Raw genomic sequence first — 16,790 nt, forward strand, 5'->3', positions numbered from 1 at the left:
GTACACTAACACCGAGACCATTGTTCCTTAGCAGCTTCTTCAGCCCCAGCTAGCCCAACTGGGACATCGACGTCGGGAAAAATAACCTCAACGCTTCTAGTTTCCCGAATGGAGATACAAGCCCACCACAGAGATACGGGTATTCGGGGACGCCGGGAGCTGAATGGCAAAGAATCCAAGCCCGATTCTGTGTATAATAATGAGAGACTCGCCGTCGGCGGAAAGACAAAGTCGGCCAGGAGTTGACAGAGATGCTTCGGTGCTTCAGCTAGCCTCCAGCCCTACTTTCATTGACAGATATCAGTTCTCCTTGCTGTCACTCATTTATCAGTTAGAGGAGCTGGTTGTCATTTCAGTCCTCTTGGGCTTGTCATTCCTTTTCTCTCTTTTCTAGTTACTTTCATCTTAATCTATATCCAAAATGGTGACGACGAAGTCGTGGCTCACAGCCCTACCAGTGCTGGCTTCAGCTATCACTTCTGTATCTGCCACTGTGACTTGTGCAACAGAACAGGCGGATGTCTTTACCAATCCATCCTTTGACGACGGCTTGACAGGGTGGGTAGCCTCATCCTCGGCGGGCAGTGTCGCGGAGAATTCTCTCACCAAGGCGTATTATTAGTAGGTTTCCTTCTTTTTGTACAGCTTCATTGATTCTGTTTCATTCGATATTTTCTTCGATGCGGACCACACACAAGCTAACAGCTACCAGTTCAATCGATGCGAGTACCTCCATCCAGTACCTCAAACAAGAGCTCACCGGTCTCGAAACTGGCAAATCTTACACTCTTTCAACATCGTACTTGTTGACCAAAACCTCGAGGGGAGCTTCATACCAAATTGGTTGTGACCTGATCTTTGCCAAGGACACGGATGTCGCCTCAAACTACATCGCTTCAACGTTCGTTTGGGCACAGACAGTCAGCACCAGCAATCCCTATACCACATGGACGACTACATGGCAGCCAACCAGTGAAAATGAAGCCCTGATGTTCGCCTGGTATTGCAGCGGTGAAGTCGAATATGCTGTTCTCCATATGGATTATATTGAAGCTGTCGGTCCGACAGAAGTTTGCACTACCTCGACCCCGTCAGCCACTTCTACTTTCACTTCTACTTCTACTTCTACTTCTACTTCTACTTTCACCTCTACTTCCACCCCCACTCCTACTCCCACTTCTACCTCATCGAAGATGTCTTCCTCGTCAATCATCTCATCCGTGCCGAAAGTGTCTTCCGCTGCCGTGTCCAGCGCCCAGTCCTCGTCCCATGCAAGCAGCGCTCAAATCTTCACTGCTTCCTCAACTCCCTTCCTGTCGCGTTCAGTGACTCCCAGTCTCCGTCCATTGGCATCCTCCTCGGCCACTCCATCTTTAGTGACTATTTCCCGTGGAGCAGCATCAAGAACTCCTTCCCGTGCTGTAGCTTTGCCGTCTCCCTCTGTGAGTCCGAGTTCCATCCGCCCGGGAATTTCTCGGACGCCGGTTTTGGCCCCTCCCAGGGCCTCGTCTCTTCCACCCACATTCAATAGGTCGAGCTTGGTTATCCCAGGATCTTCCTCGGCTCTCGTTTCAAATCACCGGTCTACGTCTCTTGCCTCGTTGCCTGTCTCCGTTAGCGGGTCATCTTCTGGACATGTCTCAGCCACTACAGTTTCTGTGGTCGCTTCCGGTGCGGATGTTGCTTCAACTATCTCGGGAGCACTTGGTGGTACGCAGACTGCTTCAACTATCTCGGGAATCGTTACTGGCACCGAGACTGCTTCAACCATCCCGGGATCTGTTTCCGGTAAGAAGGCAGCATCGACTATTTCTGTCAGACCGGGATCACCCACAACCGCCTCTTTCTCGACTTCCACCGTCCTGACGACCACCACCCGAACGGTGACTGCCTGCCCCAGTACGGTGACTGATTGTCCCGCATCTGCGCGCAGCACCTTCCTCACCACCGAGACCCTCGTAGCATACACCACCGTGTGCCCCGTCACGGCGACACAGCATACGGTGGAGCCCACCGGTGTCACCGAAACGGGTGAGATACAATTTGCATCTATCCCAATGACAACCTCCACTATTTTCAGCACCCGCACGTCAACAATCACAGCATGCCCTTCCACGGTCACCAACTGCCCCGCAAGCGAGAAAAGTACTTACCTCACGACCGAAACGGTAGTTGTCTCGACAACCGTCTGCCCCGTGGAAGAGGCAGCCTCCGCAACCCACACCTCTGCAACCTCTGCAGCCTCAAACACGGAGATCGTTATACCGGGCCATGCCGTCGCAACCGCATTCACTTCCACCGGCGAATCAAGTACTGGATCCTCTTCTTCCGGTGAATCTGTCGCCGGATCTTCTTCCTCTGGCTACTTATCCGGCACCGCACCGCAAGGAGCTGAGATCGGCCATGGTGATCATCATCATCATGACTCCAAGACTGGTGGCGTCTCATCCGGAACCACTGTTACAACTATCTCTGCCCCTGAAATCACTCTGGGACCGGATGGTGGCTCATTTGCATTGACTGAGACTACTGGGATTGTTGTCGTTGTGATCGAATCAGAGACTATCACTTTGACTCTTCCTACTGTTGTTGCGGCAGTTGATACCGCTACTCTTGGCGGTTCCAATACGACCAAGACGCTTGTTGGAACTGCTACTCATGTACTTCCTGTTGCTCAGGCCACGGGATATGGAAGTGGTAGTGCTAGTGGAAGTTCCAGCAGTGGAAGCTCGACCGGCTCCAGTGGAAGTGGATCTAGCAGTGGCAGCGTTAGTGGAAGCACCGGTGCGAGTACCGGTAGTGGAAGCAGCGGCAGCACTGGTAGTGGAAGCCCCAGCAGAAACACTAGCGGAAACGGCAGTGGCAGTGGCAGCAGTAGCAGCAGCGGAAGCTCCAGCGGAAGTGCCAGCAGTGGCAGCACCAGTAGCAGTGAAAACACCAGCGGTACCAGCAGTGACAGCACCTTCAGTAGCTCTTCCGGCAGCTCCTCTTCTGGCAGTACCTCTGGCAGTACCTCTGGCAGTACCTCTGGCAGTACCTCTGGCAGTACCTCTGGCAGCACTTCTGGCACTACTTCTGGCAGCATTACCGGTAGCAGCGACACCACCGGATCCGAAACCAGCAACACTGACTCAACTAAAATCTCGACTGAAGTCGGTGGGACCCAACTCCCCACCCAGGCTGGCGTCGCTGCAGAGGAGACCTCATCCGCTGCTAGCATTGGCGGCGGTGCCGGTCCAGCCCACGAAGGCTCATCAGGTTCATCTCATGAGAATGGCAACACCGGGTTCGCTACCGCTGCAGCCTCCGCAGCCTCTTTTCCGGCTCACAGCTCGTTTTCATTTGTTTCCTCTGCTTCGACGTCTGCATCTGCCTCCTTGGGAGCCAGTGGGTCTGCAAAGAGCTCTTTCTCTACCACGGCCGGTGCCCCTGCTGCTCTTTACACGGGCGGCGCATCGACTATCCTCACTGGCACCATGATGACAGCGGTGTACGTGGCTCTGGGTAGCGTTTCAGCCATGTTGCTTCTGATCTAGGTTCGATGAGGATGGAATCGTTTCTTCATTGGGAATTTATGGCATTCTGGACGATCTGGCTTCTGAATGTACACGGATTCCCAGGGCATGGTGTATAATAATCTTTCCGGTGGGATCTCGCCAGATATACCCCCAGGATGAATGATGTGGAATTTATGAATGTATTTATAACTTGGACGTGTAGCAAGAAGTAATGATGAAGACTGGGTTCGTTATAAGTAGGCTTAATAATAATGTCAAAATCCACGAAGTAAGTGGTAGGCTAATTAATGGCCCCAGTACGTGAATGCCTCAGGCACTTAGTCGGAATATAAAGTGGTAGTCTATGTCTATCAATTATGTCAAAGCCCCTGAGCATATGATGTCAGAGAGATGTTTTGTGGTGTGAAAGGCCACACAAGCATAGAGACAAGTAGATTAGCAGTTCCAGTGCAGGCAAGGAAACGGCGGTTACGCAGGGTGTTGAGCAGAGGCGGGTGAAATTACACCCAGCATGGCGCATCATGTTGCCGGTTATATCCATGAAACCCACCGATAAAAGTCTGTAACCCTGGGTAAAGAAAGCTATGTCTCTGGTCTATTGGGTGCAGGGCATTTAGTCTCCTGGAATACATCCCCAGACCCACTGGCAACTTAGCCTGCTGTATCCCCCAGACGGGGGCAAAGCCGGGGTGGGCAAAATATAGAACTAACCCGCAACGATGGATCACCATCCGATCCGGTCAAGCCTGATCGTTGCTAATCCTCAGGTTATTTCCCCACAACCGACGTCGTAGATTAAACTCCCCAGGCCAGGTGTCTCCTCCTGAGGCTCCCATCTCTCACGTTACGCGGTTATAACAGAAATATAAGCAACCCACCCCGCGTCCACAAACGCTCTTTCCTCCAACCCATGTTGAATCCCCTCCCGAGAGACCGCAACAAGAAATAGCCGGATTATTCGGCCATGCATGCCACATCTCTTGGTCGAATGAGACCTCTGGGGAAGTCTGGCCCAAGCCCTCGGCTACCTGCCTCTCACTCTGCTGCGCACTGGACTCCCCGGAGCGGAGTCCTCCCTCCCTGACGTATATGCCGACGATAGCCTTTCTGGCCCCCTGACAAACATGCCGCGCCTGTTACCCGCGGGTATTGGACCGGGTGGGTAATTCTGTCATCCAGAGGTGCTGGAAGAGACGCTGGAAGATGGTCCGGGGCAGTTGATGCGTCGTGTCGTACTGGAAAAGGACGACAGAGGCAGCAGGAGGAATATGAATATTAGGATTTGCGAATGCGCGCGGCGAGACTCGAAGCGGGTGAGCCTGGGCGTCCCTTACCCGTTTGGGCGATTCGATGAGGTATTTTGGGCCCGTAACACTGACCGGTATCCATGTTACAGCAGGGATGGGAGGGATGCTGCATCTGCATCGCCATCAGGGAGGGAAACAGATCGGACACAGCCCACGATCAGAACCCCATAAATATCTAGAGCAGGGTTGCCAGAAACTGCCGTCTGGGCCTTGACCTCAAAAGCCCACATCAACGTGTATCGGAAATACGGCAGGACTGTCCCAGCATAGCCGAAGTGACCCGACCGCGGGAGATTCCATACGCGAAGGCGCCCGGGCATACGGTCACGATACCGGGCCGCCAGCTTTTGCAGGCGAACCTGCGAATCTGCGAACCTCCCGAAAGCTTCGCTGGTCCCAACATCGTTTTTCCCTATCATCCTTCACCTCCAACCCCCCAACCCCCAATTGTCCCCTCCCCTCTCCTCCGTTGCTTGTTTCCCGGGAGGTCTGGCCGTCTGCTTTCTCCCTTCTATCCTCTGAACTTTTTCCTTTGCACTTTCTCCTCCTTTTAGCCATGTTCCGGAGTCTTTTGCCGCGGTGCACGCCGCGGGCTGCCCTCCGCTCTGCCGGTCCCAAGGCCGTCCCCTCCAACCTCGTCGCTGCTCCTTCTCTCGCCGTCTTCGGACGCTCACAACGTGGATATGCCTCTGAATCAGGTTCGTAGCTCTGATGCTGCCGCGACACCCCCCGTCGTGGTGGCCCTGTGCTTCCGGGAAAGCCCATCCGGCTAACCAGCAGCTACGTTGGGAACAACAGGTGAACACGATCTTGTCATCATCGGTGGTGGTGTCGCTGGATACGTTGCCGCGATCAAGGCTGGCCAGGAAGGCCTGAAGGTGCGCTCTTAACGCTTCGTCTTCTCTCTGCCTCGTCCCCGACGGGGTCCGACTGGACTAGTCTCTAACCGCAGCTTCGCTCCAAAACAGACCGCATGTATCGAGAAGCGTGGCCGTCTCGGAGGTACTTGCCTCAACGTCGGCTGTATCCCCTCGAAATCTCTCCTCAACAACTCCCACCTGTACCACCAGATTCTCCACGACACGAAAAAGCGCGGTATCGAGGTCGGTGATGTCAAGCTCAACCTGGAGCAGATGATGAAGGCCAAGGACACCTCCATCGAGGGCCTGACCAAGGGTATCGAGTTCCTCCTCAAGAAGAACGGTGTCGACTACGTCAAGGGTACCGGTGCCTTCGTTGACCCCAACACCGTCAAGGTCAACCTCCTCGACGGTGGTGAGCAGACCCTGCGCGCCAAGAACATCCTCATTGCCACCGGTAGTGAGGCCACTCCCTTCCCCGGCCTGAACATCGACGAGAAGAGAATCATCACCAGCACCGGTGCTCTCTCCCTCGCCGAGGTCCCCAAGAAGATGATCGTCATCGGTGGTGGTATCATTGGTCTGGAGATGGTACGTCAAACCAACCACCTCTAACACCCCTTCCCTTCCGCATCTGACTCACAAAACCCCCTCCCATAGGCTTCCGTCTGGTCCCGTCTCGGTGCCGAGGTCACCGTTGTTGAGTTCCTCGGCCAGATCGGTGGTCCCGGCATGGACGCCGACATCGCCAAGCAGGCGCAGAAGATCCTCGCCAAGCAGGGCATCAAGTTCAAGGTCGGCACCAAGGTCGTCAAGGGTGACGACAGCGGAGCCACCGTCTCCTTGAACGTGGAGGCCGCCAAGGGCGGCAAGGAGGAGACCCTGGACGCGGACGTCGTCCTGGTCGCGATCGGCCGTCGCCCCTACACCGAGGGCCTTGGCCTGGAGAAGGTCGGCGTCGAGAAGGACGAGCGCGGCCGTCTGGTCATCGACCAGGAGTACCGCACCAAGGTCCCCCACATCCGCGTGATCGGTGACTGCACCTTCGGCCCCATGCTCGCCCACAAGGCCGAGGAGGAGGCCGTCGCCGCCGTCGAGTACATCAAGAAGGGCTACGGCCACGTCAACTACGCCTGCATCCCCAGCGTCATGTACACCCACCCCGAAGTCGCGTGGGTCGGCCAGAACGAGCAGGAAGTCAAGGCTGCCGGCATCAAGTACCGCATCGGAACCTTCCCCTTCAGCGCCAACTCCCGTGCCAAGACCAACCTCGACACCGAGGGCCAGGTCAAGTTCATCGCTGACGCCGAGACCGACCGCATCCTCGGTGTCCACATCATCGGCGCCAACGCCGGTGAGATGATCGCTGAGGCCACCCTCGCTGTCGAGTACGGTGCCTCTTGCGAGGACATCGCCCGTACTTGCCACGCTCACCCTACCCTCGCCGAGGCTTTCAAGGAGGCTGCCATGGCTACCTACTCCAAGGCTATCCACTTCTAAACTGCTTCCTCCTATTAAACCCTCCTGACATGATCCGCGCTCCGACATCCTGTACCTTTTTTTTCTCCCTCTACCTACCACTACCACCACTAGTCAGAGTCTTAGTCTAATCCGGCTAGCAAATCCCGTGTAGCATTGACATATTATATTTCCTATGTTGAGTCGTGCAGTTGTTGATTGCGGTGTAGTTTTCAATGGAGATTTACGAATCAATAAAACTACATGTCTACCCACCTATCTACCCACCTACCTATTTGATCTTTGTATCGATTGGCCTGACCTGACCTTAGGGTCTCTAGATGACAGTTAAAACAAAAAATAGTACGAATTTGTCCCGTCTTCCCCGCTGACAAATGCTTACATAGATAACTAACTAACTAGATAGATTGTTACTTGGTTAGATATTGTCAACGCCATGACTGCCTATTCTGTATATGTACGGGTCTGTCTGTGTGTGTATCTACCTACCTACCTACCTACACTCATTCATCCCCATGCACTCAACTCCTCAAAAAAAAAACTACAAAAAGAAAAAAACTGATCGAGTCTCCGATAGGGGGAATCGAACCCCCGGCTGCCGTGTGAGAGACGGCGATGTTAGCCACTACACCATATCGGAACTTGTTGAAAACTGGGCGCAATTCTGTCATCATATTCCAAAAGTCTGCTTCTTTCCTGTGGGAAAGAGGTGATTAAGCCATGACTGAGTCTGAGTCCGGTTCGGATGGATGGGATGGATGAGTGGATGCTATATGTTTTTGGGTTTGGGTTTTTAGGGTGTTTTTTTTTTTAGTGATTGTGATTGTGATTGTGATTGTGATTGTGATTGTGATGCTTGGTACTAGTAGTAGTGGTGTCCTCATTTCACGTTCATATTGAGGTGCGGCTTTGGTGGGGGGGGGGGGGATTCTGGGAGATCAACTATTGTATATTGAGGGTTTTTTTTTTTTTTTTTTTTTTTTTTTTTTGAGAGAAAACATGGGGCCGGGTGGGTAGGGAGGGCGGGCAGGATGAATCAATCAATCCAATTTGGTGTAGCTTTCAGCCCACGGTATATCAGTTTACTCCGGAATTATTTTCCCGTTGGTGGTGCAGAGAGAGAACATTGTCTATATATTGGTTGGATACGGGGTCTATTCTATGTTTTTGAGCAAGTATTCAATAAAGGGAAAAGATCACATAAATATAAAAACGCACAGCAGTCAGTGGATATGATTCTCGCAAGCTAGCACAGGACCAAATTCGAGAAATAAAAAAAGAACAGGCAGACAGGTAGACAGCAAGATCACCATCTTATAAGCGCTCGAAAGAAGCCAAAAAAAAAAAAACTGAAAAAATCTACACGAAGGCCCAAACAAAGACGAGGATCAACACGACCACAGGCCTACGGGCAGTGAAAGAAGGCTCAACACCGTCCACCGAATCCGTGCTCGATGTTAGACCTACCGCAGAGGAGACAGGTTGGTTCATGGCCGACTACAGCCTTAATCGAAGCTACAGGCCGGAAATGTCATGGTGGGTTCATTGCGTCGTATTCATGCATGCAAGTCTTTGCTGTAATGACAACACAGGGTGGAGTCGAGGTCCCCATCCCCTGTGTTCTATGGTCATTCATGGAATCAAAAGTTCGCTCCAAGCACTCTCGCCAATCAATGCAGCAGGGTAATACTTCTTACGTGCTGCTCAGTCCACCTTGAAGACATGGCCGGAGGATGTCGTCTGTTGTTCGTTCCAGGTCATGGGGGAAGCGAACGGTCGGACCCATTCTTTGAGGACGGTTAGGAACGTGTCGTGGACGGCTGCCACGGCTTGGTCTCGCGAAGATCCACTGCTTTCAATGTAGACTGATGAAGAATCATGTTAGCACGTGACAGGATCCGCTGTTGTTGTACTTACCCTTGACCTTGGGCTCTGTCCCTGAGGCACGGATAGTGAATCGCACCCCCCGATCCAGCCACAGGGTCAGCATCTGGCTGCTCTTGTCAGCCGGAAGGGTCGGCTTATGGTCTTTCGTTCCGGAGTCATAGAACTCGGTCAGATCTCGCCATCTCAAGATCTTGAAGGAACCGAATGACTTCCCGGCGCCAAACGGTCCCTCCCGGATCGCTCGGAACAGGCTCATTGAGATATCGGCGTCCGGCGACCGAAGGTAGGTGTTGAGGGTCTCGTGATGTCCATGTTCCTTGAAGAGCTGCTGGAGCTTCATATAAGGGGTCAGACCCTGTGCCTTCCACTTGGCCTCGGCGAGCAAGAACACCATGGCGGCGGAAATGCCATCCTTGTCATAGCACACTTCCGGGAACATGTATCCGAGAGCTTCCTCGAACGCGAACGGGACGTAGTAACCCAGCTCTTCCAGCTTTCGAGCGATGTTGCCCATCCACTTGAATCCAGTGAGGGCTTCCTCGTAATGCATGCCCTTCGCGACAGCCATCTTCTCCAACATGCTGGTGGAAACGGCGGAGTTCAACACCGCAATGCGGGTATCGCTGTCGATGGTCTCGAGGGAATCAAAAAGGTGCGATGCCAGGAGGACGCCGAGATGGTTTCCGGTGAAGATAAACCACGAGCCGCTACAGGGGGTCACAATTAGCGTAGAACCTGCAAATCGACTTCTGATACATACTCGACCTTTTCGGCAGCTGCAAAACGATCCGCGTCGGGATCATGCGCCACAATCAGGTTTTTGCCTTCCCTATCTGCGGTCTTCATAGCAAGATCCAGCGCTCCGGCCTCCTCGGGGTTGGGAAAGGCGACGGTGGGGAAGTCGGGATCAGGATGCTCCTGCTCTGGGACAACCGTAAAATCTTTGATACCAACGGAACGGCATAGGCCGGGGAATACTAAACCTCCAACACCGTGCAGCGGGGTGTACACAAAGGGCTGTGGTTGCTTCCATTCTCGGACCGTGTAGGTCTGGAGCAGCAGTTAGTGTTGTCGAGCGAAAGACTGGCGGCGACCTACCGCATACTGCCAGACGGCCGTGTTGTAATGCAGCAGGAGATTGTCGTAGGCCTGCGCGCGCAGGTACTCTCCCGGCTGGGGGTCTTTCCACGCGTTTGGCCATGGCACCGCGTTCTCCTCAATTGACTTTGCGATCTCCGTATCCATGGGGGAGTTGATCTGGGCGCCGTTTTTGAAATAGCTGAAGCATGTTAGTGATGATCAACACGGGCTGGAAGCGTAACCGGACACTTTGTAACCTGTTCCGCATTGTTGTCAGTGACCGCGCAATTCTTCAGAGGGAGAGAGGCCAAGACCAACCGTTATCTTGCGCTGGATTCTGTCCGCGGATTAGCCGGGTGTGCTGCAGTAGTCAAACGAGGGGACTTACATGGCTTGCCGTAACCATGATGCCTGCGGCGGCATGCAACTGGGTTACACCAAAAGGCACCGTTGGAGTAACCGAGGGCTCGGAGTAGAACCAGACAGGGATTCTCTGTGCGATGAACGCGTTTGCGGCCAAGGCAGCGAACTTGGCGGAATTGTAGCGGGCATCGTGGCCAATGACGACCCCGTAGGATGCAATGTCGCCATGCTTGTTCTTCAGGTACATAGCCAAGCCCTGCGACGCCTGAATGACCGTCAACGCATTCATGCACGAGAAGCCGGCTGCCATGCGACCCCGAAGACCAGCGGTTCCAAACTGGATTCCTGTGGGAAGCGATTAGACCCGACGAGGGGGAGCATTGCAAGGCACCGCGATGGGTCCGAGAGCGCGGATGAGCAGAGGGGGGGTGTTTGCGAGCGACGACATACTTTTGTGCAGGCGCAGCTGTAGTTCGGCATGATCTCCGGCATCACGAAGCTGCTCAATCTCCGCGCGGGTAGTAGGATCCTGAAATTGGGATGAGTAGTGCGGACGGATATAGTGGAATAGTAGATAGCGGATTAGCAACGGGGGGGAGGGCGAGGGGGGAACCTACCTGGTCCCACTCGAGCCATTTTTGGATCAGCGGAGAGAGAGAGGAATCCTGTGCGGCGGGCAGCCAGATCAGAACAAGTTCCCCGCGAAACAGCGGACTGGCGGTGGTGTGTGCCGCGCACACTGACGGGGGAGTTGACTATACCTCTCCTGGGTTGGCGGCCATGCTGGATCATACGACGATACGACGGCTGACACGACAGGATGGGCGGGCGGACCGGGAGCTGAAGGCTGGATTGTGGAGGGGGGGAGGGGAGGGGAGGAAAAGTGGGAGAGAGGGAAGGAGGTGGAGGGGAGGAAGGTGGAATGTAGATAGATCAATAGTCGATAGATCGGGAGATTTAAAGATAGGGGGCGGGAAGGGGGGCAGAATAATAATAATAGACAGAACAATAATATGGAGAATTTGGGGGGGGGGGGGGACTGGAGAATGGAGACAGACTGGAGACGAGGTCGGGAAGGGGACTGGGAGGGAGTGAGGGGGACTCGGACGGGGAGGGACGGAGGGACGGAGGGACGGAGAAAAGACAAGGGGACTGACTGATGGACTGATGGACTGATGGACTGATGGACTGATGGACTGACTGATGGGCTGGTGACTGACTGACTCTGAGAGCGTCGATCACCGGTACGTTTCACCGTTTCACTTGCGGACTTTGCAACTGGCAAGGAACTGAACTGCGCCCGCCAGTCCCCGCTTTTCTGCCCGCCAGCCGCATCGCCAGCTTGCTGACTTACTTAATTAACCATAGTTACCACCTCCATCTCCCCTTCCTCTCTTTCTACGCCGTCAATTGATTTCTCCCTCCCTTTTCCCTCCCAGTCTCTCTCCATCCCCATCCCCCATCCCCCCCCCCAAAACACAACATACAATGCTCGCATAGGCTGGTCCTTGTCGCTCTTCCGTCGTTCCTGAACCCAACCCCGATCCCCCAACACGGTACCAACGCGTGCCAACCATGGCTGCAACCCGCAATGCGGTCACCGCTCCTTCGCCGCCCGCGCGCAAAGACGCCCTCCTGTCCCGACGGTATATCGAGGGCCTCATCGCGGACGGCAAACATGTCATCATCTTCGACAATCGCGTGTTGAAGGTCGATGCATGGATCCCATACCATCCCGGAGGAGACAAATCCATTCGACACATGGTTGGGAAGGATGCCACGGACGAAATCAATGCGTACGTGGCCTTCCCCCTAGATTCAGATTCTCGCCCTCGGACCCCCCATTGACTGTGCGCCATTTCCTATCCAGGCTACACTCCAAGGAAGCGCGGCAACGCATGCTTTCTTTCCAGATCGGTCGCATTCAAGGCCCGTGGTTGAACTTCCTGCCGCCGATCCAGGGCGGCAAATACCGTCCCTATACCGAGGATTGCGCATCCGATGAGGAGAGCTCCGGTCCGGAAAGCTCTGGCCAGGAAACGTCACAGCCCCCGTCCCCGGTCTTCGATGCTGTCGACACCACGTCAGGCGCTCGTCAACGCAAGCCAGCAGCCCCGACCCCGTCCACGGACAGCGAAGATGACAAGCCGAAACCGTTCTTTCTCGACGCGCGCACCCAGGAGGAGCTTGTTTTTGACACAGCCAGGTATCCGTCCCTAGATCCGGAGAACCAGGAGCGAATCAAACACAGGTACCGGGAGTTGGATCAACAGATCCGTGCGGAGGGGCTCTACGACTGCCGCTACATCTCGTACTTCATCGAATGCTGCCGGTACACGCTCTTCGCCTCCCTATCCTACTACCTCCTGCAGATCGGATGGTACGGGACATCGGGATTCTTCCTCGGATGCTTCTGGCACCAGCTTGTCTTCACCGCCCATGATGCTGGCCACATGGGTATCACGCACAACTTCCACGCTGACACCGTGATCGGGATCATCATCGCGGACTACCTGGGAGGACTCAGTTTGGGATGGTGGAAGCGCAGCCACAACGTCCACCACATCGTGACGAACGCCCCCGAGCACGACCCCGATATCGAGCACATGCCATTCTTCGCCATCTCCCACCGCTTCCTCACCAGCCTGCGCAGCACCTACTACGACCGCGTCATGACATTTGATGCCTTCGCCAAATTCATGCTCAAGTTCCAGAACTACCTCTACTACCCCATCCTCCTCTTCGGCCGGTTCAACCTCTACCGCCTGAGCTGGGAGTACCTCTTCTGCGGCCAAGCCCCGAAGAAGGGCCCAGCCTGGTGGCACCGGTGGTTCGAGATCGGCGGCCAGGTCTTCTTCTGGATCTGGTTCGGCTACGGCGTCATGTACCGGTCCATCCCGGACTGGAGCAGCCGGATCATCTTCCTCCTGATCTCCCACATGGTCACCTCGCCCCTACACGTGCAGATCACCCTCTCTCACTTCGCCATGTCCACCTCCGACATGGGCGTCAATGAATCCTTCCCCCAGAAAATGCTCCGTACCACCATGGACGTCGACTGCCCCACTTGGCTCGACTTTTTCCACGGCGGTCTGCAGTTCCAGGCCATCCATCACCTCTACCCCCGCATCCCCCGCCACAACCTGCGTCGCACCCAGCGTCTCGTCCTCGAGTTCTGTCGCGATACCGGCATCCCATACACCCTCTTCACCTTCTACGACGGCAACAAGGAGGTCATCGGCAAGCTGGGTGACGTCGCAAAGCAGGTCCGCATCCTCGAGGAGTGCAGGAAGTCCTGTGCCGAGCAGGGCGTCTTCTCGGATCACCATTGATCTTCGTGGCGTGCTTTACATACACCTCTATATCGGTCGGTCATTGTATAGTTATTCACGTCTACGGCTTGTGCAGCACCGGGGGTTATCGTGCTCTCCGGCACTTAATGAGATAATGTCTTTCTTTCTTAGATTATATGTATTTAGTCAGTCAGCTCAGCTCTGATAGAATCTCAACTACACTCTATAGTATAGAGCGCGTCCGTCTTCTCTCTATCTTCCATATACTTTTTCAATGTCTTAATATCTTGCTTAATTCGCAGCCTGAAAAGGTTTACATACATCACCAGACACATCTATCTATCTATATATCTATCCAGCTATCAGCTAGAAAGAGCCACTGTTCATAGTATTCATTACATAGTAGTAATTCATTCCCACAACATCTAGGAGTAGTATATACCGTACTGCGTAGATCTATCTCTAATCTCAATCTACTACCCCACCATCCCCCCAGCCCTAGCCACTTTCTTCGCTCGCTGCTGTCGCCGATTATGATTCGCCCGACTAGCTTTATTCTCCTCTTTTCTCTGGCGCGCAACCGTAGGGTTCTGAGTTGATCCGGAATCTCCTGCACCTCCACCTCCTCCTCCTCCTCCTCCTCCTCCTCCTGCTGCTCCTCCACGCCCACCTCCACCTCCTCCTCCACCACCCCGTCTCCCAATCCCACCACGACCTCGTCCCCGTCCCCTCCCACCCCTAAATCCACCACCACCACCCTGCCCATCCGTCTCACTCTCCTCCTCATCCGCACCAGGTCTGCGATACGCCGTGGGCGCCAGATCCGGCTGATTTAATCCTCCACCTCCACCACCACCACCTCCAGTCCCATACATAACGCGATCCTCCAACCGACTCATCCTCTTCGGATCCCTCGCCAACATAACAGCCCACCCCTCAATCGCCTCATCCGTCATGCCGGTCTCGCGCTTCAAGGCCGCGCGGGGCTGCGAGCGACGGGTCGCGGAGTCGCGGCCAAATAGACCGGGGGTGGATTTGTAGGCGCGGTAGAGGGTCAGGTCGAGCTCTGCTGCTGATGCGGATGTTGTAGTAGGGTCTTCTTTGTCGGTGGTGGTTGTGGCGTCGATGGTGCCGCCGACGTCGGCGACGTCGTAGGTGTCGTCGCGTTCGTCATCGTCGGAGTCGAAGGTCGCGAGCGCGGACATGATAGCGGCCTTTTGGGCCGCGTGGTGGGTGCGGTCTGAGAGGATGGTTTCGGCGGTGGCGGTCGTGTTGGAGGCGCGGCCGTAGTGGAGGGTTGTTTGGTGGGGGTTGGTCGGGGAGGAGGAGCGGGCGAGTTCGGCAAGGTCGATGGAGTCGTCGAAGATGTTTTTGCGGGGTTGGTGCGGGGGGAGGGGGGCGTGGTATTCGGGTTGGGATGGGGTTGTGGAGGGGGTGGGGGCGGGTTGGAGGGATTGGAGGGGTTCGGATGGGTCGAGGGTTTGGAGAGATTCTGGGATGGAGTTGTCGAGGAGGTGTGCGATGATGGTTTCAGGGGAGTCGTTGTAGTGGTCTAGCAGGCGGGCGATGTAGCCGGTGCCGAGGTCGGGGAAGAGGTCTTGGATTTGCGTGATCAGGGACATCTTATGGATGTGCAGGTCCTCTGGGGGTGGGAGGTCCGCGGCGCGTGCTTTGCCTTTATCGAGGCGTTTCTTGGACTTTTGATACCGGCGGTGGAAGGACTTGGAGGAGTCGTGGTACGTGCGGAGGGTAGAGAGGAGGTCTTGGCCTCGTTTTTGCGGGTGCGTGGTAAGATACCGGTCCAGACGCACGAGGAGGTCGGTGCTGCAGATGACGTCCGAGAGGAGCGTGGGTCCCTTCTGCGATGTTGAGGAGCCGATGCCGGCGGTGGCTTTTAGGCTGTATAGCTGGTCGAGCAGCGATGAGAGGTTCGGTTTCGAGCCCTTGAGCAGCGAGGCCAGACCGACGTAGATGTTGGCCACGAGGACTCGGCGGATGTCGTCTCTCTTATGCGTTTGATATGCGTCGGAGAAGGTGTCGAGGAAGTCGGACCCCGCCATGAGCTCTTGGCCGCACCCGGGCATGACAGACGCCAGGATGGTCAATAGGCGGATCTCGAAGAGGATGGCGGTGGACTTGCTGGGATTCAGCGAGGACAGCTCCCTTGTGACCTTGATCTTGGCCTTTTCAAGGCTGGACGTGATCGCATCTTGATGCTTGCTCCATGCATCGGACAGTAGTCGTTTCAGGGCCGAGCTTGACGGGTAGCAGCTGCACATGCCAGCAAGTACTTTCCAGTCGAGCAGTTCCGCTGGTGCGGGAGAGACTTCAAGAAGGAATCGTCTGGTCAACAGGAAGCAGAGCTTCCGTAATGTTCGGGCTTTGGGTCCTGCGTGGACGCTGGATGACTCCGATCTGGCGGACTGACGGTAGAAAGATGACAGGAAAGCCACTGCGGTGCTGTCGTCAGCGGCATGGTCTTTGAACTGCGACTCGGGAGCCTCGATGCGCACGCCCAGCAGCAGGATCCATGCATCTATATAGAGCTGCCAGTCCTCAGGTGGTACGGTCCTCTGCACCTCGGGGGGCGGGACCGGGGCAAGCGGGGGGAGTTCCGGCATGGCTGTCTGTCCGGTCACCGGTGATTGAGGAACGCAGAACTGGAGGAGGGAAATGGGAAGGGAAGGGGAAGGAGACAGAAGCAGAAAGTAAGTCAGCACCACACCCGGCAGTCGTGAATCATCATGATGATCATGTAGCTAGCAGCCAGGAACCAGTAAGATGATCGGGCCCATCACCGGCGATTGATTAGTGAGTTGAGCCTCAAGGCGGGAAGCTGACTCACCGCCCGCAGCCCAAGGGGGCTTAGCGGCAGGCCGTAGGCGAGCGCCAAGCCCTGGCTGCCCGCACAAGAAGCGCCGGCCGTCGAAAAAAGATTCATCGATTTGTCCGCACGATCAGATAGACCCTCATCGGCCATCATCACCTTACCGAACCCCCGAC

General features: G+C 55.2%; 6 protein-coding genes and 1 non-coding gene across 7 annotated transcripts; 3 read left to right on the forward strand and 4 right to left on the reverse strand.

The window, feature by feature from the left end:
* Window positions 1–421: 421 nt before the first annotated feature.
* On the forward strand, window positions 422–3,709 carry BO70DRAFT_425906 (uncharacterized protein; the record flags this gene model as incomplete). Its single annotated transcript, XM_025547732.1, has 4 exons — window positions 422–621; window positions 713–991; window positions 1,069–1,442; window positions 1,645–3,709. The coding sequence occupies 4 exons, from the start codon at window positions 422–424 to the stop codon at window positions 3,534–3,536; spliced, it is 2,745 nt and encodes a 914-aa protein (XP_025403433.1). The 3' UTR covers window positions 3,537–3,709.
* Window positions 3,710–4,654: 945 nt separating this feature from the next.
* Window positions 4,655–5,244, reverse strand: BO70DRAFT_392658 (uncharacterized protein; the record flags this gene model as incomplete). Its single annotated transcript, XM_025546298.1, has 2 exons — window positions 4,655–4,937; window positions 5,054–5,244. 2 exons carry the CDS (start codon window positions 5,242–5,244, stop codon window positions 4,655–4,657), a joined length of 474 nt encoding a protein of 157 aa, XP_025403434.1.
* On the forward strand, window positions 5,059–7,419 carry BO70DRAFT_329135 (dihydrolipoyl dehydrogenase). Its single transcript, XM_025540766.1, has 4 exons — window positions 5,059–5,523; window positions 5,624–5,703; window positions 5,794–6,276; window positions 6,346–7,419. Exons 1-4 carry the CDS (start codon window positions 5,382–5,384, stop codon window positions 7,183–7,185), a joined length of 1,545 nt encoding a protein of 514 aa, XP_025403435.1. The 5' UTR covers window positions 5,059–5,381; the 3' UTR covers window positions 7,186–7,419.
* A 313-nt stretch (window positions 7,420–7,732) lies between these two features.
* On the reverse strand, window positions 7,733–7,804 carry BO70DRAFT_t38. Its single transcript has one exon. It is a non-coding gene; the product is annotated as a tRNA-Glu (tRNA).
* A 664-nt stretch (window positions 7,805–8,468) lies between these two features.
* On the reverse strand, window positions 8,469–11,276 carry BO70DRAFT_329140 (phosphoribomutase PRM15; the record flags this gene model as incomplete). Its single annotated transcript, XM_025540767.1, has 8 exons — window positions 8,469–9,029; window positions 9,082–9,758; window positions 9,812–10,101; window positions 10,150–10,330; window positions 10,446–10,468; window positions 10,520–10,839; window positions 10,945–11,023; window positions 11,256–11,276. The coding sequence occupies 8 exons, from the start codon at window positions 11,274–11,276 to the stop codon at window positions 8,869–8,871; spliced, it is 1,752 nt and encodes a 583-aa protein (XP_025403436.1). The 3' UTR covers window positions 8,469–8,868.
* Window positions 11,277–11,957: 681 nt separating this feature from the next.
* Window positions 11,958–14,095, forward strand: BO70DRAFT_358435 (acyl-CoA desaturase). Its single transcript, XM_025542295.1, has one exon. It carries the CDS (start codon window positions 12,393–12,395, stop codon window positions 13,824–13,826), a length of 1,434 nt encoding a protein of 477 aa, XP_025403437.1. The 5' UTR covers window positions 11,958–12,392; the 3' UTR covers window positions 13,827–14,095.
* Window positions 14,096–14,263: 168 nt separating this feature from the next.
* BO70DRAFT_329144 (ASCC2 family CUE domain-containing protein) lies at window positions 14,264–16,553 on the reverse strand (the record flags this gene model as incomplete). The annotated part of the gene is made up of 2 exons (XM_025540768.1): window positions 14,500–16,553; window positions 14,264–14,409 (listed from the first exon to the last, which is right to left on the reverse strand). Exons 1-2 carry the CDS (start codon window positions 16,406–16,408, stop codon window positions 14,264–14,266), a joined length of 2,055 nt encoding a protein of 684 aa, XP_025403438.1. The 5' UTR covers window positions 16,409–16,553.
* Window positions 16,554–16,790: the final 237 nt, after the last annotated feature.

The sequence above is a fragment of the Aspergillus heteromorphus genome (assembly GCF_003184545.1).
Source record: "Aspergillus heteromorphus CBS 117.55 chromosome Unknown BO70scaffold_2, whole genome shotgun sequence".
Lineage (NCBI taxonomy): Eukaryota > Fungi > Ascomycota > Eurotiomycetes > Eurotiales > Aspergillaceae > Aspergillus > Aspergillus heteromorphus.

Coding starts and splice junctions, on each gene's coding strand:
- BO70DRAFT_329135 (XM_025540766.1), top strand. CDS start 5,382: ATGTTCCGGAGTCTTTTGCCGCGGTGCACGCCGCGGGCTGCCCTCCGC. Junction 5,524..5,623: donor TGGATATGCCTCTGAATCAG/GTTCGTAGCTCT, acceptor TGGGAACAACAG/GTGAACACGATCTTGTCATC. Junction 6,277..6,345: donor GTATCATTGGTCTGGAGATG/GTACGTCAAACC, acceptor CCCCTCCCATAG/GCTTCCGTCTGGTCCCGTCT.
- BO70DRAFT_358435 (XM_025542295.1), top strand. CDS start 12,393: ATGCTTTCTTTCCAGATCGGTCGCATTCAAGGCCCGTGGTTGAACTTC.